The sequence below is a fragment of the Lytechinus variegatus genome, chromosome 14 (genome assembly GCF_018143015.1).
Source record: "Lytechinus variegatus isolate NC3 chromosome 14, Lvar_3.0, whole genome shotgun sequence".
In the NCBI taxonomy this organism is placed as follows: Eukaryota; Metazoa; Echinodermata; class Echinoidea; order Temnopleuroida; family Toxopneustidae; genus Lytechinus; species Lytechinus variegatus.
This window is the reverse complement of record NC_054753.1, coordinates 17,460-42,709: the sequence shown is the minus strand read 5'-3', so window position 1 is coordinate 42,709 and position 25,250 is coordinate 17,460. Positions and strand designations below refer to the sequence as shown.

General features: G+C 36.3%; 1 protein-coding gene across 6 annotated transcripts in view; it reads left to right on the top strand.

Annotated features, from left to right (window-relative positions):
• LOC121427360 (MORN repeat-containing protein 1-like) overlaps positions 1 to 25,041 on the top strand; it is a 30,337-nt gene extending 5,296 nt beyond the window's left edge. Inside the window, exons 3-13 of one of the 6 annotated variants that reach the window (XM_041623714.1) lie at positions 797 to 1,006; positions 1,527 to 1,617; positions 2,059 to 2,146; positions 4,019 to 4,115; positions 5,928 to 6,156; positions 6,456 to 6,679; positions 9,941 to 10,053; positions 13,366 to 13,519; positions 19,970 to 20,023; positions 23,504 to 23,614; positions 24,237 to 25,041. In XM_041623714.1, the coding sequence (XP_041479648.1) occupies positions 797 to 1,006; positions 1,527 to 1,617; positions 2,059 to 2,146; positions 4,019 to 4,115; positions 5,928 to 6,156; positions 6,456 to 6,679; positions 9,941 to 10,053; positions 13,366 to 13,519; positions 19,970 to 20,023; positions 23,504 to 23,614; positions 24,237 to 24,406 (1,541 nt within the window). In that variant the 3' untranslated portion in view covers positions 24,407 to 25,041. Of the gene's footprint in view, positions 1 to 796; positions 1,007 to 1,526; positions 1,618 to 2,058; positions 2,147 to 4,018; positions 4,116 to 5,927; positions 6,157 to 6,455; positions 6,680 to 9,940; positions 10,054 to 10,851; positions 10,982 to 13,365; positions 13,520 to 15,695; positions 15,846 to 19,969; positions 20,024 to 23,503; positions 23,615 to 24,236 lie in introns of all 6 variants that reach the window. The other 5 variants (XM_041623713.1, XM_041623711.1, XM_041623716.1 and 2 more) reach the window with 5 other exon arrangements.
• Positions 25,042 to 25,250: the final 209 nt, after the last annotated feature.

Here is a 25,250-nt window from a genome sequence, read left to right as displayed (position 1 = left end):
AGCATCTGGGGGGTGTTTCACAAAGATTTAATTATGACTTACAGTAGGTCGCACTTAAATGTCGACGCGTACATGATATGCAACGCGCAATCTTATTGATCAATACGCAGTAGTGCGCGTCCTCTTGGCATGATCTGGCCAATGCTGTCATGCCTTTTATACTGTGCGCAACTAGACATTTAAGTGCGACTCTAAGTCATACTTAAATCTTTGTGAAACACCCCCCAGGACTGCTTTACTTCAAGTGGGTTATGAAACCAGTTCAGGAGATTGTGATGAGGACACTAGCAAAGAGATCTTTTAAACTGGTTTTGCAAGTTGGTTTTTTAAGGGACACCAAGGGAGTGTTTCATCACCAAGGGAGTGTTTCATGTGACCAAAATTCAGAAGATTTTTCTGACCACTGTTAAAAGCTACTGAATTCCTTGCATCTGGTTGGTCGAGAGCAAATTAAATTATGAAATTAATTGAAGAAATCCCTCATGAAACACTTCCCAGTTCAAGAAAGAAGATGAGATTGGGTCAGGGGTGTTGCAAGGAAATATTTGCAATCAATTGAAAATATTCTGTTGCAATTTTACAAGTGATATATCAATTTTGACTAGCAAATTAGATTACGCTCCTTGTTTCAAGAAGCAGACAAGCAATTAATCAAAAATTTTAAATTAATTGCAAGACATGTGATTAATTTAGGAACTGAAAATAGAGTTGCAATTGTCGCATGTTTTTTTTTGCAATGACCCAATAATGTACTCTGATTTTTAATGGTACCAAATCTCTGTCCTCATTGTTGTAGGGCATGGGAAACTTCTAATGAGTGACGGTAGCTATTATGAAGGAGAGTTCATCAATGGGGAAATCGAAGGTCACGGCTTCAGGAAATGGGCAACCTCACGGAACACCTATTCTGGCCAGTTCTACAATGGAGAGCTCCATGGCCACGGGGTCATGAACTATGGTCTCGGTGGGTCTTATGAAGGGGAGTGGCAACACAACAGGAGACAAGGTATAAAGCATCTTCTGTTTGTTCATTTTAAGAATTTCAGTTGTCAAGATAGTTTCATTGAAATTTTACAAAGTTATGAAAACTTTAAAAGGTGAGGTAAATGGGTACCGGCAGGAAGTAATTCCTCAAAAAGCTGTGCGCACCAGAATTGGTAGACTAGCTTAGCCAGGGTAATATACATGTAGGAGTGCCTTGAGCATCTAGCGAGGTGGATACGTGTGCTATACAAATCCTATATTATTATTGGTATTATTAAAACTTTATATTAAGTAGAGATTAAATCTGTGTGGTTCCTCTTGTTGATATGCAAGTACATGTTGCTGTAAAAATGACATGTAATGATATTAATAATATTTTATATTTTACCTTGGGTAGCCAGTTCAGTTCCAAAAACTGTCCTCCCAACGGGCTGTGCTTGAAATGATTATGTTATTATTACCCGGCATATTATTTATCCTCATCAATTAGTCTCTCTCTGGTATGCTAAGCATAATTTTGTTTGTTTACCCTATTTGTTCAGGTCATGGTGTATTAAAGCTTTCAGATGGAACTCACTATGAAGGGTCTTTTCATAACAACATCAGGCATGGTGAAGGGTCGCAAACATATGTGTAAGTATGGAATAAGTGCTTCATGTTCTATTAATCTAGATTATGGTTCTATAGCAATACATGTACATTACAAGAGATGCTCAAAGTGTATACAAATGGTAAAAGTAAAGTAATGAATAGAAATTGACTATGGAAGAGATGAATATTTTTCTAGAATTGTATTACTTACATGTTGCAGGCTATAAAATAAAACTTTAAAGTCACTTTTTTTTGGGGGGGGGGGACGGAGTGAGAGTTACAGGCACAAAGCCACTCAAAGGACCACCCAAAGCCAAATAAACTTATTTCAGGAATACTAAAAAGTGTCATTCATCTTTGCCATTTTTAAGTAGAAGAAGTATACACTAATGAGAAGGTAATGATATACCAGTCTATTTAAAAAAAAAATACTGATTTTGTATGATTTCGTGAATTTTTCTTCATTTATTTATGTCATATCAGAAATAAAGATCAATACGTTGGTGATTGGATAATGGACAGAAGACAGGGAAGTGGGGAATTACGATGCAATGATGGAACAATATACGATGTAAGTACACACAGTGGTTTATCTCCTCTGGGTGGGTCTTCCATAAATTTGGTGTTATTCCTATTTGGTTCAACCATTAACTTTTCTCGTACCCAATTGGGCCTAGAATGGTCTAATTTCCACTTCTCCTACTTACGATGCACAAATTATTTCACAAACAGTTTGTCTAATTATAATACACTGAGTGGTGTCAAGGCCAGCTCACACTGTGGGCCGTGTTTACATAAATATGTGATTGGAACAAAGTTGCCGATCGCATATCAGTGCAATCGCATGACAGGTCAGTGCACATATTGCAGCAGCTCTGCAGGGCACTCCATCTCATGGCACCTCTTTTGTGCTTATTTAGTCCATCTCTTCATTTGTGCATATTTTGTCTGCGCTGCAGCATTGCAGCAAAATGGCCACGACATCTTCGTATAGGACAAATCTGATTGGCTGAAATTAGCAAGTTCGCAGAAAGATTTGACGTGTCAAATGTCTGAGATTTAATCTGCGATCTTGCTACAAAAAAGCCGTTGCAGCTGCAGCACGTTGTAGGTTGGCACACTGATTTTTTGCAGTCTGGGGACCATTTCATGAAAGTTTTCAGCACTGACAATTTTTTTTCTCTGACAGTTACCATAGTAACAATCAGAGCCAGTGCTTTTCAGCCAATCAAAATCAAGGATTACACTGAAATTGTCAGCACTGACAATTTAGTCAGTGCTGACAACTTTCATAAAACACCCACCGGATCTTGGTGCAATCGCATCGCATAATATGTGCTGGGCTTTAGACCCAAGTGGATATTAGACAAAATGGGTATAGCTTAAAGGTCAAGTCCACCTCAGCAAAGTGTTGATTTAAATCAATAGAGAAAAATCAGACAAGCTCAATGCTGAAAATTTCATCAAAATCTGATGTAAAATAAGAAAGTTATGACATTTCAAAGTTTCGCTTATTTTCATCAAAATAGTTATATGAACGAGCCGGTTACATCCATATGAGAGAATTAATGATGTCACTCACTCATTATTTCTTTTGTTTTTTATTGTTTGAATTATACAATATTTCAATTTTTACGAATTTGACGATTAGGACCTCCTTGCCTGAAGCACAAAATGTTAAAACAATGGAATTCCACGTGTTCAGGGAGGAATGAAACTTCATTTCACATGACAATGACGAGAAATTGAAATATTTCATATAATAAAATACAAAAGAAATAGTGAGTGAGTGACATCATCGACTCTCATTTGGATGTAACTAGCTCGTTTATATTAACTGTTTTGTGACATGAAGCGAAAATTTGAAATGTCTTAACTTTCGTATTTTACATCCGATTTTGATGAAATTGTTATTGTTATGCTTGTTGAATTTTTCTCTTTTTTTAAATCAAGTTTTTGTTGGGGTGGACTTGTACTTTAACTGGGAATTAGACAAAGTGGTGAATGGGCTAAATGGCAATTAGACCAACCGGTTATTAGACAAGCTGGCTGTAAAAAAACTAGGATGAGACCGTGTGGGATTAGACCAAAGTGAAAGTAGGCAGAGTGGGTGTGGACCAAGTGGCAAAATAATTGAAAGAAATCAGCATTTCATCTCTGGACTGTTAAAACTTTGTGTAAACCTTGTATCTAAAAAAAAAAAAATTTATGACATCTCGGAGTAAAGCTTGATTTTAGAATAAAAGCATGGGTAGCAGCCTTCTTCTTCCTAGACAGAGTTCTTGTCAGGTATCAGAAGAATGTTTTCATCACCATTGACATAGTTGTGAAATACAGCTTTTTCTAAGCTTCCCTCAAAATGTTCAAATTTTGAGGTACAAGGTTTTATCGGCCCAGACACAGTTTGTAAATGAATGTTTTTAATTTCTTGAATTTCTAACAGGGTCAATGGAGGAATGATATGTTTAATGGCCAAGGGACCATGATTCACTGTTCAGGGATGGTCTATGAAGGAATGTGGATTAACGATAAACCCGCACGTAAGTTACTCTTACAGGCTTGCATTCAATAGTAAGTCCATTTTAGGTTCCCATATCACACGTAAGACTAACACCCAGGGGTGTGAGAGTTCAGATTTTTATCTGATTTCAGATTTTCTTTTTAGCTAAATTTCAGCTTTTTTTTTTTGCTTTCCTCTGTACAAAAAGAATGGGAGCATGTTCTATTTCAGACTTCTTCACCACTCCTCGGCTTTTTTCAGATCTTTTTATTTGTGACCACTCACACCCCTGAACACCTAGTTTTTAGGAACGCAATAGATCCACTACTCAAGGAATGAGGATCAACAGTAAAAATATAAAATAGCAGAGAAAAGAAATAAATTGGGTATTCACTTTAAAAAATGGTCTTTTTCATTTGAAACTACGAGGCCTCAGACTCAGTCCTGATTCTTTGGTATTTCTGTACCACACATGTTTTTTATCAGTTAGTGTGCTTCTCCTATTTACACAACTTACTCTTAAATGTTTGTGTTCTTGTGCATTGTCAGTTTATTATAGTGCATAAGTTTTTTTTTGTTATATCATATACCGGTATGTTGGCAGTTCTGTATACATGTTGTGTTTGTATATTAACTTGTGAATATGTTAAGATATATAAAAAAAACAAAAAAAAACCAGTAAATCTGCATGTAAGTTATTGGCAACGCAAACATGTGTGCAGATGTCTGGCAAAAAATAAAAATGAATAAAAATACTTAAAAAAAAACTCTTGTGTAGGGTTTCAATGCTCAGATGTGTGACATTAGCAGTTTTCCTGAAGGACGTAGATCTAATACCACTTTTGAAAAATTCTTGAAGGAGGAACGAAATGACCAACATTGTGTTATAAATAGCTAGTCTTAAAACATACCTTTTGAGAAATCTATTCATAATACAGAGAATAAAATAGCCTATAATATTATTTTTGTACATGTAGAGAAATTAAAATATTTTAAGTGGAAAAGTATTTGTTTAAACCCCCATTCCACAGAGAACAAGACTGCTGAAAGACCTTTGAAAGACCATGAATTTTGGTTGATCTTTCAGAGGTCTCTCAATGAACCTGCAATGGTCTTTGAGGTCTTACACGTGTCCTTACCAATCTTTCAGTGGCCTTTGTGGTCTTTATGGGCTCCAAAACTGTTTGAAACAGTTCAAAACAATCTTACAATGGTCTTACAGGAAAATGGTCTTTCAGTGGTCTTTCAGAGGTTTTTCGATGAACTTTCAAAAGTCTTCATAGTCTTTCAATGATCTTTCGGCAGTCTCTCAAGATTTTTGCGGAGAGCACTGTAAGACTCATGAGAGATCATTGAAAGACCATTGAAAGACCAGGCAGAGTCCATGGAAAGAATTCTGAAAGATTACTTGTTGCATAAAAGATCTCTGAAAGACCACTGAAAGATCTCTAAAGGACTAGTCTAAGACCAGTAAGACAAGAAATATCCATCAGTCTTTCAGAGTTCTTTTAGGGGTTTTCTGAGCCATTCCACAGAGATGACAAATTTCAGTGATCTTGAAGACTGCTGTAAGACCTCACCAATTTTAAGTCTTTCAGTGGTCTTTCAATGGTCTCCATTCTGTGGAATTGGGGCCTTAGCTGCATGGTAACTTAACTATTGCAGTGTAAATGCTTGAGTAGTGAATTGGAGTGCTATCATTCAAGTGGGCCTGTATTTCAAGACTACACAGCTCAGAATGTTGGATTATGGGTTAAAAACCTCACCAGATTGGATTTGTTGAGGATTTGAGATGGTGCTATAAGGCTGCTGGTTTGCATTTGCTTTAAATGTTTTGTTTGTGCTCTTACAGAAGAAGCAGCCGAGATCGTGATCCTCGGTGAACAGATCATCGAGCTCCAGCAGGGCCAGCCTTTCACCATTGAGGTGGAGGTCAGGACGGCCGATGGCGAGGTCGTCGACTGCGAGCAGAACCGTCGGCTGAGGGTATCAGCAGGTTTCAAGCACTACGTCCCTAACCAGGGAATGCCGCTCTTTGATCTCATAGAAGAGATGGAAGAAATACCCATCCCAACACCATAGTAAGACTCCATCTTTTGTAGTTCCGGGTGGGGGGGTGTAATAGTTGTGACTCTCATCTTATAATCAGAGGGTCCTGTGTCCAAATCCCTCTCTGGTCTAGCATCTTTTGGCAAGGTGTTAATCTACTCTCTTTTCCAGTATCCACCCAGGTGGTGGTTACCCAGAAGGATGCCAAAAGCCACTTTGGTATGATTAGCCCAAATTTTGTCCAACCCCACCTATGATAATGCTCCTGATGATTTTATGAAATTGATAAGGTCTCCTAAACTATTTCTTTCTTTTTATCTCCTTCTTGAAGTGGTTACGAGGTTGTAGCCTACCCCCTCACGGACTACGACAATCTGAAAGAGAAGTTATCAGAATCTGTCTTAAAGCCTTCAACTGCTGCCACAGATGCGCTGACTGTGGTAACGGATGCCATGACTGCAGATAATGTCAGTGTAACGTTAGAAGAGGACGGGGAAGGAGAGGCGGAGCTTGGACCAGAGGTTGCACCAAGCACTGAGATACCGCCTAGTACAGGTATGCATCATTCCGGGATGTAGACCTGGGGGCCGTTTCATAAAGCTGTTCGTAAGTTAACAGCGACTTTAAGAACGACTGGTGATCCTTTCTTGCGTGCTAAATCATCGCCAATGGTGTGTACCATTTACCATAAGAAAGGATCACCAGTCATTCTTAAAGTCGCTCTTAACTTACGATCAGCTTTATGAAACACCCGCCAGGGCTCTGTCTCACAAAAGGGATGCAATTGATCGGATCAACCACAACTATGGAAAGCCAGCGCTGCCAACATCTATTATGCTTGTTTGTTAAAAAAATTCTAGATATCATGTATATCATACATTCATCATTTGTCTTGGCAACTGAGTGTTCCTCTTTGTTTACAAGAAGACATTGTGTAGATTTCATGAAAAGAAAATCATGACATTGATGGATATCCATACAGTTGAGGTTGATCAAATAGATCACAGCTCCTTTTAAGACCAGAGCCAGGCCACAATTTACTGGCCTAGGCACAGATCACATGTACAAAGTCTATGGGAGAAGGCTTTCTCCAGCAGCCTCGTGGCTTGGAAGTACAAGCCTCAACTGTATGCCTTGCATCATCTAAAATAACTTTGATACATATCTTCATGCTGTACACTATGTGCGTGGGCCTTTCCACAAAGTTAGGGCAGAGCTTCAGTTATGCTGACATATCAGCATAACTAATTCATAACAATTCGTCGCACGCACCACGAACCGTCCTTGTGGAATAGATACAGTGCGCTATCGCGCCTCGCGATTTCACCACGAACCATCCTCTCTGTTACGATGCCCACTGTGGCGTAAATAATTCACTTCAAGAAAATAAAAAGATACGGGATGAAACTTTGGAACCTAAACTGTCGAACGAAGGCACTGGCAAATAATTTGCTTTTCTTGAAGGTGCACTTATTGCTGGTTTTAAAACAGCTTTTCTTTAAATGCGTTTTCTGCGAAACTAACTTTTGTATCGAAGTGCGCAGAGAGGGCGGGTCGTGGTACGTGTGACGAATTGTGAAATATAATAATTATACGATTTGTTGTTTGTTGGCTTTATATAAATTTGTATTGAGACCATACAGTTTCTGGAATTTTTGTGCCATTTAGACTTGATATTTATGAAATTGTGAAGTTATTGAGCAAAACAGTTTATACTAAGCCTGAGTCATATCGATTATTTTGAAAACCGGTGTTCGACAGCTCTAATTCGATCGAAAATCGATGCATCGAATATTGAAGGCGGGGAAAATTTAGTCTTGTTTTTGCGTCGTTGCGATGCGCTTTGCATATAGATGCACTATACGCACTGATGGTCTGCGCTGGCGTTGGCCGGGTGAGCGTTGCACAAGCAGATGACAGAGCAAAGTTCGTTTGTATTTTTCATGATCACAAAACACACAAAAAAATGCCGGGGACCAAAGCAGAATTCTTCCCAAAATATCTTCAACAATGATATTTGCAGATGACAACATATAAGTTTAAAATGAAACAATAATAAAGACATGAATCACGCAGAGTCGATCCAAATGATTTTCGGTCAACTAGCATTCGCAGTCCATTCACCAGCCTCGTCCGCAGCTCGGTACACTCACTCTCCCGAAACGACAGGCGTGCTTGACGTCAGCGCCAGCAAACAAGTGCAATCAACGGAGAGCGCTGTAACTTGCCTGAGATTGTGTAGTTGGATCCAAAATGAGCTCCAAATAAATTTATGGGAATAAATACGTAATTTTCTCTGGATGGCATTTGAATTGCTATTCAATGCTGATATAACGATTGTGAGGAAAGATTGTGGAATATGAGTTATGACGATGTTCGAGAATTAATCCTGATGACAATCCAGTTTTTCAGGCGCAATTGAGCATATGCGATCAAAATAAATACGAATGGTTCGAATCGAGCCCTAAATTCATCTAAATTATTACGATTTAACAAGATTTTATGGTCATACTAAGAATATTGACGATGTCAGCAAAGTATGTTATGTTCATATGGAAGAATTAATACTGGGATTATTTCTATGATTCCATTTCTGGACGTCTCCTCCAAGCTCCGAGAAAATAAGCACAATGCGCATGCGTGTTCGATGACGTATGACATATTTTCCCATTCATGAAATCAGAGCCCAAAGTTGGGCACAAACTAGCTTCAAATTGATGGGAAAAAAAATCAAACGCAATTTTCTCTGTTTTGTCATGTAAAATGTTATTATATGGTGATATTACGAACTTGAACAGAGTTTTTGCATGTAGACAATGTTCGAGAATCAATCCTGACGTGATGATTATTTTTTTTAGACAAGTGCACTAGCTCGACTCAAGAAGTCAAGTCGATCGTCATGAGATGCCCGCCATTGAAAATTGAAACAAAATACAAACGTTTCACATCAAGCTCTAAATTCATATTAATGATTATCATATGCAAATTATTGTTAAATATTACGATTAAATAATGTTCTATGGTCATGATATTAATATTGTTCATGAAAGCAAGATTTATTTTACGTTGATCGCGTCAATTTCCGGCCATTTTCTGGTTTGATTAAAGAACAGTAGTGCGCATGCACGATTGATGGCCATGACTTCCATTCATGAATTCATCGTGCATAAATTATCTCGGCACGAGCAGACGAGTAAGACTCGAACTATGATCGAAATAAACTTCAAATTAATGGTGAATAGCATCATAATTACTCAATCGGTTTCATTTTGGGGGCAATAGAAATCAAGTAAGTAGTAGATATTTTGATGATTGATTGTGTAAACCAAACGAATCGGCCGGCCGACGTTTTTTTTTTTTTTCGATGCACCGATTTTGCAAAATCTGCACCGGTGTTCGATGACATCGATCGAACACCGATTTTAAAATCGATTCGACTCAGGCTTAGTTTATACCACTATTACATGAACACAGTGTCCTAGTAGCTTAGAGATAATGACATTTTGTCCTAATTGCAACTGATTGACACCAATGGGTATAATTTTGTAATGTTCTTTTTAAGATAAGAAGTATGTATAGGAAATCTGAGGTATTTAGAGCTACCTCAGTTGACAAGTGAATTTGCATATTATATCAAATTTTCATCAACCTGAGTTGATACCATAATTTTACTTTTTTGTTACCAATTGTGGAAAAATATACCAACACAACTTGATATAATGTAGGCTATTACCAATTAAGACTTGTCAAAGATATTGAGATCATATTTGCCTTATTTGATAATAAGATAATATCAATTCTGTACTTTTTCACCAGCTGCTGAAACAACGATAGCCCCTAGCGAGATGACAGGAGATGAGATCTCGGAGTCACCCCTCCCTCCCCCTGTCGATCATAGAGTAGTGGAAAAAGGAAAAGCAGAATTCTTGGTAAGGTCAACATTAAACTTTTCAAATATTGGTGCTTCAATGTTGATGCATATTGATGCTTGTTATTCAGGCCTTGAATTTCAATATTGTTAGGGTAAACTGCTTTTTCATAAGGCACATTTCTATATTACAGCTCAAATGGGAAAATAAAAAAATGGCATGGCAAATCTATTGGGTAAAAAGATGGGCATAGAGGCCAGTCAACAGGGCATCCGCTGCGCTGCCATGAATTTTGATTTTTTTTAAAAACCCATGATAAAATATTTTGAAAGATCCATATACTTCAATGATTTCAACTGTTTTGTCACCAATTGAATCTTATTACATTTTTATCATAGATATTGAACTAAAAATTTGTTGAATCGCCCAACACAAAGTACAGTATCTGGAGCATATGTTGTTTCACAACCATAGTATTGTATACTGATATATTTGGAAGCATATTGATGCTGGGGTGAAAAAACCTCAAAGCTCAAACAAAGTTAAATGTTCAGTAGAGTATGCCATAACAGCTTAGGATGGAAACATTAATGAATTCAATATCAATCCATCAGGTTCATATAGAAAGCATACTCAAATAGAGTTTCAGAAAACTATTAATTCTTTAATTGGATCATTACTATTGCAAAGAGTATTGGACTAAATATGAGTTAATGATTATTCTTTTGCTTATTTTATTCCGTATTAATTTGGATTCAAATCAAACATGCTTCTTTGTATCCACTCTCCCATGCTCATTACATTCTCATTTACCCCAATCACCATGACAACACCACATACAAACAATTGACCAATCAGGACCTGTATTTTCCTGGTGTCTCCCCATCCTATCTACCATTTGTTCTGGCCGAGTTTGACAAGGGTCCAAAGAAGAGCAAATCTGTTAACAAGATGGCGGCATCTGAAAAGGAGAGGGAAACTCCTACAGGTAGATCTGACACCTCTTATCAAGCCCTTTCTCCAAGTTTAGCTTCGAAACGTTTATAGCAGCGTAGTTCCTGCAGTTGTGTTCACACATCCTTTTGTTTTCAAATTTCCTGTCATGTTCTTCCATCATTGCTAAAGCAGTTCAGTTCGGAATTTGCATGTTTGCTTTGATTTCAACATTCACTTATTTATTACAATTTATCTTATACATAATTACATATGTGTCTAGTGTTCATTCGTGGTATCTTTTAGTTTTATGTTCTACAGATATTACTCTGTATACACATAGAGCAATCTAGCTATAGTCTGTTTTAAAGGAATTATATCCTCTATTTTTTTCTTCATTTAAAAACTGAGTTGAAAATTTATCCAAATTATTCAATTTCTTTTCTCTCTACCAATAACTTGTTTTGTTTATGTTTTTTATTCATGCATAATGATTTGCATTATTGTAACCTTTTTTAGTGCATGTTGAATTTTGATTTTATTCCAAACAAACTTGCCAGAATGTAGTACATTCAAGAGAACCGCAATGCTTCCAGTTGAAAACTCATAATTTATGATATATGATATTTGAGTGATTTTTCATTCTTTATATTTTAGAATTATCTACCCACTTTCGATTTATTGCCTATTTTTTAAATTTTGTTTACTGCTTTTGAACATATATGATTGATGTGAGATAGAGAGATTTGTATTATTTTATCATATATAATTGCTATTTGCAGTGAATACTCGTAATCATAGATTTAGTCAATATATTTTCAAGGACATTCATCCAAGTATAATCATCTTTACATTGCATGAAATAATGCTTATATGCCTAATGTTATAAACTAGAAAGCACTGTTTCACCATTGCTAGGTCAGATTTGTGAACAGGTTGTAATTCTTTGAAGATTATAATTCACATGTCTGCTTTTCAAGTCAGTGTCTGCTTTTCCATTTTTTCACTGTTGAAGTATTTTCTGTGTCTCAAGTCAAAAGCCAATTAAAGTGTAGAAAATGCTTTGAGTGAGCACTGCTTACAACATAGTCTCTACAAAATCCCTGTTGCAAATAATCTGCATGTTATTATGTGAATATTAATTTTTTAATGTATATTTGTGCAGTTTGAAAATGCATGCCAATGGCAGTTGATACATTCAGATAAATAATTTGCTTTACATTTTGAAAAATGCTTTTATGCAAACAGGTACATTACTATATTAAGTTAACAATGTAATAAATACAATGGTGAATCATATTAAGCAGTGAATGGCAAGACATGAAAGTTCCATTAAAATAATTACATTACCTTAGACCTGTTAATTAGGCATTAATCCTAAACATACATGTATCATTCAAGTAATATATAAAAAAAAGGAATGAATAAAACCTGGTGTTAAAATTATGACTCGGCAAAACCTATTTTTTAAGGTGCTTGAGCTTGTGTTCTCATATGAAAAAAAATTGCCAAATGAGGCCTCATGAAAAGCTCTGGACATACATAGAACAACTGCATCTTTCGGGATCAGGCAATTCTTTCATTCCATCACACCTGAAACCCTAGATGTATGCTTGTGCATTTTGGGATTATTGACTACTGAATTTTCTTTGACTCTCATAAGCAGTTTAGGGACCATCCAGCTCCTGTATTTCCTGCCTTCTCTCCAAATCTTGGTGATGATGGTGAAATGAGGACTCTACTTTGCCGTATTCCAATATTTTACACCTCCATTGCTTATACTAAAGTATTCTAATTCACATTCTTTACACCTGTAGGGCAAGGATTGTGTTCACTCCCTTGGTGCTTATTGTCATTGTTTTATGCCCTTAGGAAGTAGCGAAGCCTTCTCCGCCATTAAATTATCGACGATTCTTTATTAATGACATGTATTCTTTAGAAGCCAAGAAACAAGAAGCAGTATATTTCAATCCTAAAGGAGCAGTTTATCTTTAACACTTTTAGGATGTATTGAATTGTTCTGCTATCGATCGCTGTCAACCATTCTCCGGCCATTCTTAGAAACCGAGGTACAGATAGACAGTGCTAATACCCAGTGTATCTAACACCTGTAGCATGAAGTATGTAAAGCCTCCTTATCCACTTGGCCATCAGTCATTTTGAAATAATGATGTTATTTTCAAGAAAATCCAGACTACTAGTAGATTACACTAATAGTTCTAATAATCAGTGTATTTTGATATCTTTAAGATTTAGTGTTCTATTCAACCATCCACCATTGATGCTTAAACACCTACAGTGCTAATAACCAGTGTATTTTAACACCTTTAGTATGTTGGGCTGCCTTCTGCTGAGTTCGGACATCAACAGTGTTCTAATTCTTGAAGCCTTCAACCACTTCCACAGTGCTAATGATCAAGTGTATCTTAACACCTTTAGGATGTAGTTCTGCCTCCCGCTCCATTTGGCTATCAACCATTCTCCATCCTCGACATCACCCTTGAGGAAGAAGCCCAGAAGAAGGCCAAGAACTCCAAAACGGCCGGTCTAGCGAACCAGCTTAGGATCGGGGCCAAACTCAACAAGAGTATAGGTGACCATTGAAAGCTTTATCAAAAGGCACAGTCATACCTGCGAAATCGACTCCAGACAGATCAAAGCTATTACGTCACTTGTAATGACATACCATCGGTCCGTTTGGAATTGGTTTCGTTGGTGTGACTGTAGCAGACTCTTGCACGTCTTCTAACAAACTGAAGTCTGTTTATTGAGTCATACTATGGCTTGACTAATTGCCCTCGTCACACCATCAAGAACAAACCAAGGACCTCTTAATACAGAGATAAGCAATCAATCGCACTATTGATTCATATGCTTTATTCAGTTCAATTTATTTGAATTCTTAATAAAAAACATGAAAACAAAATATACATACATGTAAGTAAAAAACTTATAACAACATGGAAAACAAAATTATGAGAACGAGGGGCCAACAAAAAAGAGCAAATAGTTGATAAAAAATGATCAGTGCAATCAGTCATAAAAATCTTCCCCATTATCAATTGGTGAGTAATGTTTTGCATGCACATGTGTTCATAATTGACTGTACATTTGATTTTTATGCTTGATTGCAAGTAATAATCAATATAATCAAGCATTAAAATCATCCTATGATTGAACGCTTTGATCTCTGTGTTACGAGCCCTGATTTGTGATCTACTGAACATAGAATTCTCAACACTGATTTATTCTGCTATTCTTTCAACTTGATGGTGTGATGAGGTTATGATACTCTCTGGTATATGGGCTGATTAACATAGATTATTCTCACCTTTGTCTATTTTCTTATCTTTGATGTGGGGTTTTTAGAGGAGCATGAATAACACTTGACCATTTACTTGGTGGTTGGCCAACTTTGAGTTTCGATCTACAGTGTACAAGCAGAGCATTTTATGCAGTCTTGAGCATGATTTTCTTTGACAATATCCTCTCAACCAATCAGATTAAAATATTTCAGTGCATGAAAATCACGGACGAGTTATTTGAGAGAATTCTTCCCTGATCTCTTCATTTCTGGGTCCTGTATCACAAACCATTGTAATTAATTGTATGATGGTGGGCCCCAAGTCTGCGCACCTAACGATTTGAGTTAAGATTTAAAGTGAATTTCTTTTTATTTCACAAAATCTTTCAGTTGATAATGTTCCTTACATCATAATGAGTTAGTGTGCCAAATATCTCATAAAAATTTGAAAGAAATATATGATTTTCCTGGAAAAAACCTCGGGTTGTCATTTTCAGATTGAAACAAAAATGGTACCCCATGTCTGCGCACTCATTCACTTTGCACACGTTTCGGGATTTTGATGACAAAGGCTACATTTTGAGGCTTTTGCATGAAATGCCCTGAATTCATTATTTTTCCACCATTTTGAGGCGGGATTTTTTATGAATACCTGTCTATGTATTGCATGTGTAAAGTTCGTGCTCATTGCGGATCTTTTTTTTACTAGAATGGCGCAGATACGCGGGTGCGCAGACTTGGGAGACCGCGCAGACATGGGGGAACTGACCATAGGATTGATTTCCAAGGTTCTTTGCCTTATAATGATCACAATGTGCAATTAATTATGATTTGAAAATAACACTTGTACGATCGAACTTTACATTTTGTGTAACAGGACCCAGACTTGTATATTTGAAAGAGGATAACACCCTCTTTTTTTTTCAAAGCTGTCTTTTCAAAAAAGTAAATTAAACAAATAAGAAGAAAGGAAGGAAGAAATAAAGTAGAATGAAAAATTAGGTTATCATAAATTTGTGTGAAGTACATTTGATTTGTTACTTGTTACAAGTTACTTGTAGCTAGAGCAACAGATATTCTCGTCTGAAGTTGTCTCCCAAACATATTCATCCATTTTCTGATATTAGGATTTCCTTTTCAAATACCTGCAATTATTGATGTAGGTTTGGGTGTTGGAAAGATTATCAAGCATAATTGAAACTTCAATCTATTTTCTTCTTTTGTAAACTGTTTCATATTTCTTTCAGAAGAAGATAGTTCACATGATATTTTTAAAGTTGCCATGTTAGAATTGGCCTTGTTTGATGTATTCTTTAAATAATTAAATGAAGTTTGATGGATTTTTCAACGAATCTATGAACTTCTTTTCAGTGTGTGAATTTAAAGTCACAAAGTTGTTCTTTTCCATTTCAATCTAGTAGTTTTGTGAATGACATCACCCTTTGACATTTGAACTTTTTCTCAGCTTCTCCCACGCCTAGTGGCAAGTATTCTTTAGTCTCTCCTTCACCTAGCGCCCATGGCCGCTCTGCCACTGGCACGCCGAGCGGCAAATTGCCCTCGGCTGTTTCTCCTTCACCTAGCGTAGACCGCAAGACGCAAACACCTGGTATAGGTAGGCTTCCGGCACCATGTTTTCTTCTTCTTTGGGCAAAGGCCTAGGTTTTGTTGTCCATCACATGCACATTTGCAGTGTTCTTTAGGCACCAAATTAGAAAAATGGAAAGTGATGAAAGTGAACGTGTTGGTCAAGAATGAGGTGCTTTCCTAAGGGAACATTGTATGTTATACCCCAGCGAGGACGTGGTGATCCTTCCCTCCCCCCTTTTATCCTAAGGTGGCGGGAAGAAAATCCAAAGAAACCAATACTTTGCAGTAAAATCGTGTTTTGCAAAATGAGATGTGATATCAGTCTCTTAAACAGTTTTTCATCCTTTAAACATTTAAATTACATAATGCTGACCGTAGATCCTGCAAAGAACAATTGATCCTTCTCCTTTTTCCAAAGGTGGCGGGAAGTACAATCCCCAACGAATCCAGCAACGTGCAGTAAAATTATGAATGTTTTGCAGAATGGAATTTAAAATGAATCTGTAAGGCGCTTTCATGGGCAGTCTACATGTTTTAAGATGACAATTTGCTGAAACTACACTCTGTGAAAAAGCTATGGAAGTGCATGTGTTATAAATGCATCTTAAGGGTTTTAGCCAATTGACACTGTTCCGTTGAACCATTGAAACAAATCACAGACCTTTGCCTCCTGCAAGCATTGTCGTGTCAGGGATAGTGAGATGGTGATGCTGGGAGAAATATACATAGCATTATGGAATATGTCCCTTGTTAAAATGATTCTTCTCTGGGCGATAGACAGCATCTGTTACTACTTAAATGTCCTATAGGTGTTAATTAGATCCCCCATACTCACACTTGTTGGTCATTGTAATTGCTTGATGGATGATGTCAAAGAAAAAGTAACAAAACAGTAGGTAAATTTGTTAGTCGGTTTTGAAAAGCGGGGCTTTTGGATTACGAATGAATGAAGATTAATGGAATAAAAAGAAGTGTTTCTGCTTAGAAAGTGATGCAAATTATTTCTGATGTAACAAGGCAAAAAAGCAGAAATATGGCTTGAATGTTTGGGAATGAAACCAAAGATTGGGGATGGGAGATATTGCATCTTTTGAATATTGGTGCTGTATGTGTTTTAAGGCAACGTGGGTGTGAAGGAAGGAAAGAAAATATCATTATAGGTAGAAATAACTTGCAGTGAGCAATTTGAGTGGAAGCGTTGATTGCTGCTGAAAATTTAGATGTTGAAGGAATATTGCCAATATATTACTAGTACTGATGATGATGTTGATTAAGATGATGATGATGGCAATGAATATGGAAGTAGTGATGATGGTGATGATGGTGGCGGTTATGATTACGATGACGGTGATGGTGATGATGATGATGAAGAAAATGATGATGATGATGATGATGGCAATGATTTTGGAAGTAGTGATGATGATGATGGTGGCGGTTACAGTGATGATGATTATGATGGCCCGGTTGCTTGAATAGTATGAGCACAATAGTGGTATCAAATAGTAGGAAATATAATAAGAAGCAGTTAAGTTGTGACAGTCATAATAACACTTATAAGTATGATATTGATTATGAAAAAAGAGAAGATAGAGAATAGGCTAGCCAAGTTGAAGGACATGGACTTCTGAAAAAGAAAAAATTCTCATGCTGGATTTATTAAAAATTTTCAAATCTTTAATTTAATTTACTTGCATTGTTATGAAGAAATTCAAAATATTTGATGTGAATTTAGACATTAATGGCAAGGTACAGAATTTTTTATTTTAACGTGAACTACAAAAAATATATTGCTTCCAATGCAATTCTGTTAAAATCTTAATTGCAATTATGATTTTTATTTGCTGAGTCTGTACTTATCTTATTGTAGAATGAGAAGTAATTTAGTAGAAAATCTTTAAATTTTACCTAAATAATTCAACTGAATTGTATATTTGTCGCAGTTTGGGTTGTTAATAGCAAGACATTTCATGCATGATTTTTTTATTTCTTTTATGAATGCTTTCACTTTTTCAATGGCAAATTGATTTTCTGCTTTGTATACGTTCACTTTATGGTAAGCAATGTGCAAATGTTTATTTCAGAACTTTAATTGCCCATTTTGTATGGGATACTGTTATGCACATTGCATCCACATCCACTTATAATCTGTTCTCACTTTTAAATTTTATTCACAATTTTGTTTAATTTGACTGCTAATATGGCACTTTAATTGTTAAATTTATAGATGTCCCAAGGACTAGGTAATGTTGCCTTTTTGTCAATCCTAACATAATGAGAAACTCTTTACTCAATAGCCACTTTCCGTTATTATCGCACAATTTCCAGTTTGATGAATTTCTTAGCTGCTGTTTCCTGAGTGTTACGGGGAGTTTATGCTATGCATGAACCACTGTAGTTCTTGAGACTGCTAATTGCAGAGCAGTGAAAATCCTAAGGTCTAATTGAATATGAACGTTCAAGCAAGTACTCGTAATTTATAACATGTATATTGGTACTCAAATGAAATATTCCATGCACTCAGTGCCATATACCTGTTTGAACCATTGCGTTGATCTGATACACCATTTGTCAGAAGCATCTTTAAGGCTACAAGAGAGATTCTTACTTTACACTGTTTGAACTTGTGCATGATGATTATTTTATTCAATGTGTATTTAATGGTAGCATCTGGGTCTAGTAGCATCCTGGGGGGGGCACTCAACCAAAAAAGTGGTGGGGGTGTGCCGCGGGCGAGACAAAAAAACGGGGGCCTTGGAGCAGGCTTATTGTAAAAAGGAGGGTCCTCTTAACAGGCTTCGGAACTATAAATTATACAAGTGCATAGTTTGTGAAAACGGGGGTCCTTGGAATGGTTTGCCAGCGTGTGAGTGCGTATGCATCCCTACGGAACGGTATGCGTGTATGATGCAGCTAGCCCTGCGGCACGGCCGCCGGGTGCGCAGAGGCGATGGTCGGACAGTGCTCTGCAGCCGCTTTTCACCAAAAGAAGAAAAGGCTATGCTTTGGAGTGGCTTTCTTTGTTCTTTTTTTTTCAATAAGACAAAAATGCTTTGCCTTGGAACGGAAATTTGAGTGTAAAAATGGGGGTCCCCTCCGCGGTACATACCCACTATGCATTATATGAGAATCGATGTGAGAAAAAAAAATTAGACATAGAATATGATATATAATATAATATAATTGATGATATACAGTGAAAAGTCACACACTTCAGAGGCACTTGATGCTAGCCCGCATTAGATTTGCTGCGAAGCCATTCATGTATGATCTGTAGAACTCCAGTGGCATTAGAATTTACAATACCATAGTTTAGGATTTGTTTTCTTACTTGTAAAATATGATCACATTTGGGAATACACTTTTTCCATAGACCCTTGTCTTGAGCTATCTTTGGCATGGGGCTTAATGGGTAAAGACAACATAGACTTGTGCATCTCATTAATTTATATTTTATATTTTCTTTCTTGTATAACAAAAAAAAGTAAAGTGGCGAGGTGAACTAATTTTTGTGATAACTCATTGAACGAATGCTGTGTGGAAATGCATGTGATTGATACTTGACAATATAATAATTTAACAATTGGAATGTGATTGATATAAATGTTTGTAATTGCAACCATAATGTTTTGTGTTTTGGGGTCATATTCAATATATACGGGAACTTTGTATTTCACTTTGTTTTTATTATAAGCAATTAGCATAGCTGTGTGAAGTTCCAATGGCAAGCTAGCCTATATTATTACCAAGTGATAAAATCAATTGGTGTAACTTGGTCAATCCCAAAACATGCACCCCAACACATATTTGCATGAAAAGTATTAATTTTTTTATCACTGCTTATAAAGTCATGCTTTTCAAGGCCTGCCAAATGAATTAAATAAAAGTTGGCCAGGGGAAAGCTTTGAAATTTTGACAATGCACTGAACCAAATGAATTATATATAGAAGTTGGCCGGGGAAATTTCATGAAATTTGGACATTGCACTAAATCAACGCCTTGACTAAATTCCACAATTTGCCCAGATTCTAGCTACACCTGTATGGTCTAAGGAGTAAAATACAAATGGACTCATTGAATTGAATATTGACCCATGTTGCTTGTACCTAAACTAACCTTTTTTTTAAATGCACGTTTGCACCATCATTGTAGTGCTTGTATCCAATGCACTCAAGTTTATTAATGACTTAGACGACGCTGACGAAGGTAACTACAAACTAGTATGCTTCACTTGTCACTTATATATATGTTCATTCAATTGATTATATCAGTCCATTCTGTTTACTGGTAATGTCATGAAATTTTGGTGATTTCTGGTGCCCGTTTCATAAAGGACTTGCAACTGTTGTAACTTAGCCATAGTGGCAACTGCCATGTTAACAGGGCTCAGCAGTCAATCAGAATCAAGATTTTCATGGTAGTTGCCATAATGGCAAAGTTACAACAGTTGCAAGTCCTTTATGAAATGGGCCCCTCATGGAAAGTCAGAACGAGACCACAACCCCTTTTGGAAGACGTAATTGTGGCATATCTGAGATGGTTAAAGCGAAAAGTCTGTTTTGTCAATCCAAAACTTGTATCATGCATGCTATCATAATTTGAGAATTATTTTGAATGATTATGATTACACAGCTGCAAAGCCACTGGAAAAAACACAGTGATAGTGGAAATAAATCTTTATGAACAAGTCTGACTATTTGGATTTTCTATTGTCATATATTATATTTGGAATTAGAATCTTGAAATGTATACCAATCAGTACATTCAGTTTCATCCTACATGTACATTAGCCTACTTATAGTGCATTTAATGCCTCTTTAACTACAGTGCATATAAAAATAAGTCTATAAAAACTTTGTTTCAAATCATGATATCTATATTTTGATGTTAATAGATCCTCTGAAATCTTATCTTTGAAATGCAATTTAAAAAAATAAATTTTGTTCATGCTTGACTGAACACAGGACGTTTAAACCAGGGGTTCAAAAAGAGGCTTGTGCCAGAATGGCAGAATATGAGTAATATGATGATAAGACTTCTTGCTAATGAGCAGCCTTCCTCTTAACCTTTTCATTATCTGTGCCATAATTTTCTAATTATGCTTTCAAATTTTATTTCCAAATTTATTTATTTACTTGAATAATTTTTTTTTCATTTAGACTTTTACATTTGAATTTTCCTTCATAAGTAAGAGAAGAAGACTTTTTGTCAACCCAAGCAAGAAGATTTGCATTATTAATTGGGAAAACTTGTAATTATTCAAATCCTTTTATGTGAAACAAATTATATCACGGTACCTTTAAAAAAATGAATCCTATTTTCAAGGGATTCTTGATCCTTTGACCAATTTTAATTATATGCTTGACAGCACAAACAGGAAGGGGTTCATGTCTTTCAATGGCAATGGTGTATTGAGTCAATTTTGAAGGAGCTAGATATGGCAGATCAGGATGAAATGTATTGGAACTTTGTAAGCGAGCGAAGGGAACAAATATTCCCAGTTTTTCATTACAATTTTTTGGACATAATATTCAGAAAATGATATCATATTTTACTTTCTATCTTTCCTTTTATTTCCTTTCCACTTTATTTTTCTTGGTCATTATCTTTTTAATTGAGGGGGAGGGGAGCATCCTCGAGCCCCCACCCATCTGTATGGCATTGTTCAAAAGGCTTCATAACCTTTGTAGCACACAATGAAAGGATTTGAAAAAAAATACATGCTCTCCCATACTTCGGTTAATAAAAAATTGTTTTTTCTTGAAGACGGAATATTCAAAGCTAAAAGAGAACATATTAAAAAGAAACAACAACAGCACAATTCAAGTAAATAAATAGATTTGAAAATGATATTTGACCGCATAATTTGAAAATAATGGCAAAGATAATGAAAAGTTTAAAGGGAAATCTACTGATTAGCAATAAGTCCAATCATCGTATTTCTCATTTTATGCCAATTTGGCGAAAGCCTCCTTTATAACCTCAGACAAAAACATTCCGTGTTCGCTCAAGCATGAATGAAACCAATTTTGGCATTTGAAAGATAAGACTTCAGACCACCTACATGTATTAACACCAAAATATAGACATCATAATTTGATACAAAAATATAGATTTATCAAATCTGTCCCGTTTCTTTTTGATACGCACTGTATAGACCAATCTGATGGTGAAAGCCCTGTTTGCTACAAAGCAAAAATATCACATATTTTTTGGAATGCACCATGGCCATTGAAGGCTGTGAAGGCCAGTTGCATAATGCAAGGTTTGATTCAGGGGCGAATCCATGATTTTCCAAGGGGGGGGCACATTTTCCTGAGGAAAGTATAACAAGCAAAAAAAAAGGTTTTCACCCCCAAATTAAGGACATTTCTTTAACGGCATATTTACATTACAAATTTTGATTTTGCCTTTCAAAAAAAAGGGGGGGGGGGGCACGGTCTAGCTGTGCCCCCCTGGATCTGCCATGGGTCGGATTGGTCTATAAATCTAGTACTTTAATAGTTAAATGTATTTCATGATAATACTTGTATATTACCATATTTATCTATCTGCTATTTACTTTTTCGTCTAAAAGTGTTGTATCAGAAAGATGTTTTATACTTTGTATTTGATGTGAAATTCTACATCCTCAATGCATATATTGTCAACGATTCTCAGTAATATCATTCACATTACAATATAATCACATATGACTACATGTATCATACTATCTTAATAATTTTTTTCTTTGTACTAGTACATTTTATTCTTTATTTTTATAAATCTTTTTATATCAAGTCCACTTTTTAGACTTCTCTTAACCTCTCTTTGTATTTCCCTGCTCAACAAAGCAGGGTCATTAAGATTGAATAGTTTACTTTTAGAGCTTGTCTTATATAAGTTTGTCATATACTAAAACTATTGTTTTGCATGATTTTGTTATCCTTTGTGCATGAAAAATTTTGTAATTTGCTTGTGGAACATTTATTCTGGAAACTTGTCATAATTGGTAATGAAATTTATGCTTGCTTCGTGCTAGAGACTTGCTGTTGATTTGACTCTAATTATCATGAATGATAATCACTAACTGTTTGCTGTTCAAATAATATTACAATATACTTGTGTGGATTGAAATGTACAATTTGTATGGATATGATCAGTAATAACTATGAATATGTAATATCCAACAATTTGCCCTTGTAACTTTATCGTAATACTTAGTTCCCAATTTCATAATTCGCCCCACCATTGAAGCAGTGATCTTTATTGTGTTATAATCATAGTGATCGTATCATATCAGAACTGGCAATCGTACTGATCACCGAAAAACTTGGAATAGTTAAAAAAATTCTCACAATCGTGATGGAAGGCAAACAAATCATGGCGTTGGATCGCACAGCTGTGGAATCAGGGATTATAGTTATGATGAAAACATTCATAAAGTTGGTTTTAATTATCTATTTAACAGATCAGTAGAAATTTCCACATTGTCTCTTCTAATGCTTCAAAGTTTCATCTTGCTGAGAATAACAGATTAATATTAAAAAAAGATTGACAGATTGAAGAGAAAAAGATTGAAAATACACTGTAATACAGTAATATTTCACTTGTGGATAAACTGGATATACACATGGGTGAAAGTTGAACAACTATTACAATATATGTCACTCATTTTGAAGCTTTTGTTTAATCTTATACCCATAGATGAACTTCACGTGAAATCAGATCAATTTTCTGTCGATAAACTCAAGGACTTCAAGCTGAGCAAAGCAAAGAGAGAGAAGTACTATGGCGACCTCAGATATGCAAGACCAGGTTAGTTTCTTGAATGTTTACTTTCAGGAACAAATGGGGAGGGATGGTGCTACAGGACAAGAGATGAATGTTCCCCTTGTTTTTTTTAAGAAAATGAAAAGAAAAGAGAAAAATACAGAACAAAAAATATAAATGAGAGACTTAGAGAGATCTGGTTTGTTTAATTCTGTGTTTATACTCAAATTTTATGTCATTCAGTTGAAAGAAATGATGGCACCTTTGGGATGCCTTGCCCATAGTAATAAATACCCTAGCACTGACGGGAGGGGGTGGGGAATATTTTACAAAGGTTGGTATCAAGAAAAAGTGCTAGAAATCAATGATTGTCATTTCTCAAACAGCAACATTTCTGCCTGAAATTTTCAGGGCTTGCTTTTATGTAACGCTAGCTTTACTCTTTCTACTGTGAACAGGGTTTGTTACTGGAAAGGCTCAAAAGATTTTCCTGCTTCTGACAGAGGGTATATAATTATGCGGTTCATTCTCACATGGACAGAATTGCCACATTTGGTCACATGTTAGACCATTAATGCAAACCATTGCTTATGTAATATATCTGAAGATGGGACAAAATGTTTTATACGAGTCGTAGAATCTCTTAATTGAATCTTTTTACTTCCAGGTGAATACGTGATAATGGTCGATGACATCACTGAGCCCCCTTTCCGCGGGTTCCGTCTTCCTACGGCTTTCTGTCTGGTGCGGATAGCCTTCCCCAAGAAAACCAAGAAAGTGACGAAATCCAAGAAGGATTCTAAGTCGAGCACCAAGTTGGCTGCAGGAGGTGACTGACACATGGACAGATGATGAACAGATGAATTGGAAGCCACGATTGTTGTCAACTAGTCACAACAGATTTCGACCGGTCACAACTGGATTGGCCACAACTAGTTCCAGCTTCCACCTTTTTGTGGAACAATTTACACTTAAATTGTATTTGAATGTGTTTGAAACAAGTGCTTGCTTTGAACTCCAAGGGAGTGTTTCAACAAAGGAACTGTCAGATGTTTTATATGACAAAGTCTGTTTTTTTTATCCATCATTTACCACAATAACAGTGCTTCTCAGCCAATCAAAATCAAGGAAAGTTGTCATATCTGACAACCCTGTCAGATCACAAATTTTGATAAAACGCTCCATTAGGCTCTGTAAGGCGATGGTTTGCACACAACCTTCAAATCGCAATGCCCAATCCAGATCATTGTTTCACGTGCATTTTGTTCAAAATGCTGACCAGGAACCAATCAGATTGGTGCTTTCATATCTGCCATCCATTGCAAACATTTGTGTTTCGGGGGTTGCATTTTGGTCAAATGGATTCTGGAGCAAAGGATCTTTTCAAGAAGAGATGGAGAAAATGAAAGTCTGAATCTTGGTTGTGTTGTAGACTTGCTGCTGAGAGGAAAGATTCTGTTCAAGAAGACTGTTTGTGATAAAGAGGACTCTTTTGGCCAGTCTGCTTAATAAATTGGAGGCGCGATAGCTCAGTCGGTAGAGCGGGGGATTCGTATTCTGGTGACCCGGGTTCAATTCCCACTTGGTGCGCTAGTGCCCTTTGGTAAGGCATTAATCCTCAGTACCAGGTCCTTCGGAGAGAACCTTAAGCCGTCTGTCCTCTGGTTGCTTGCTTACCAGC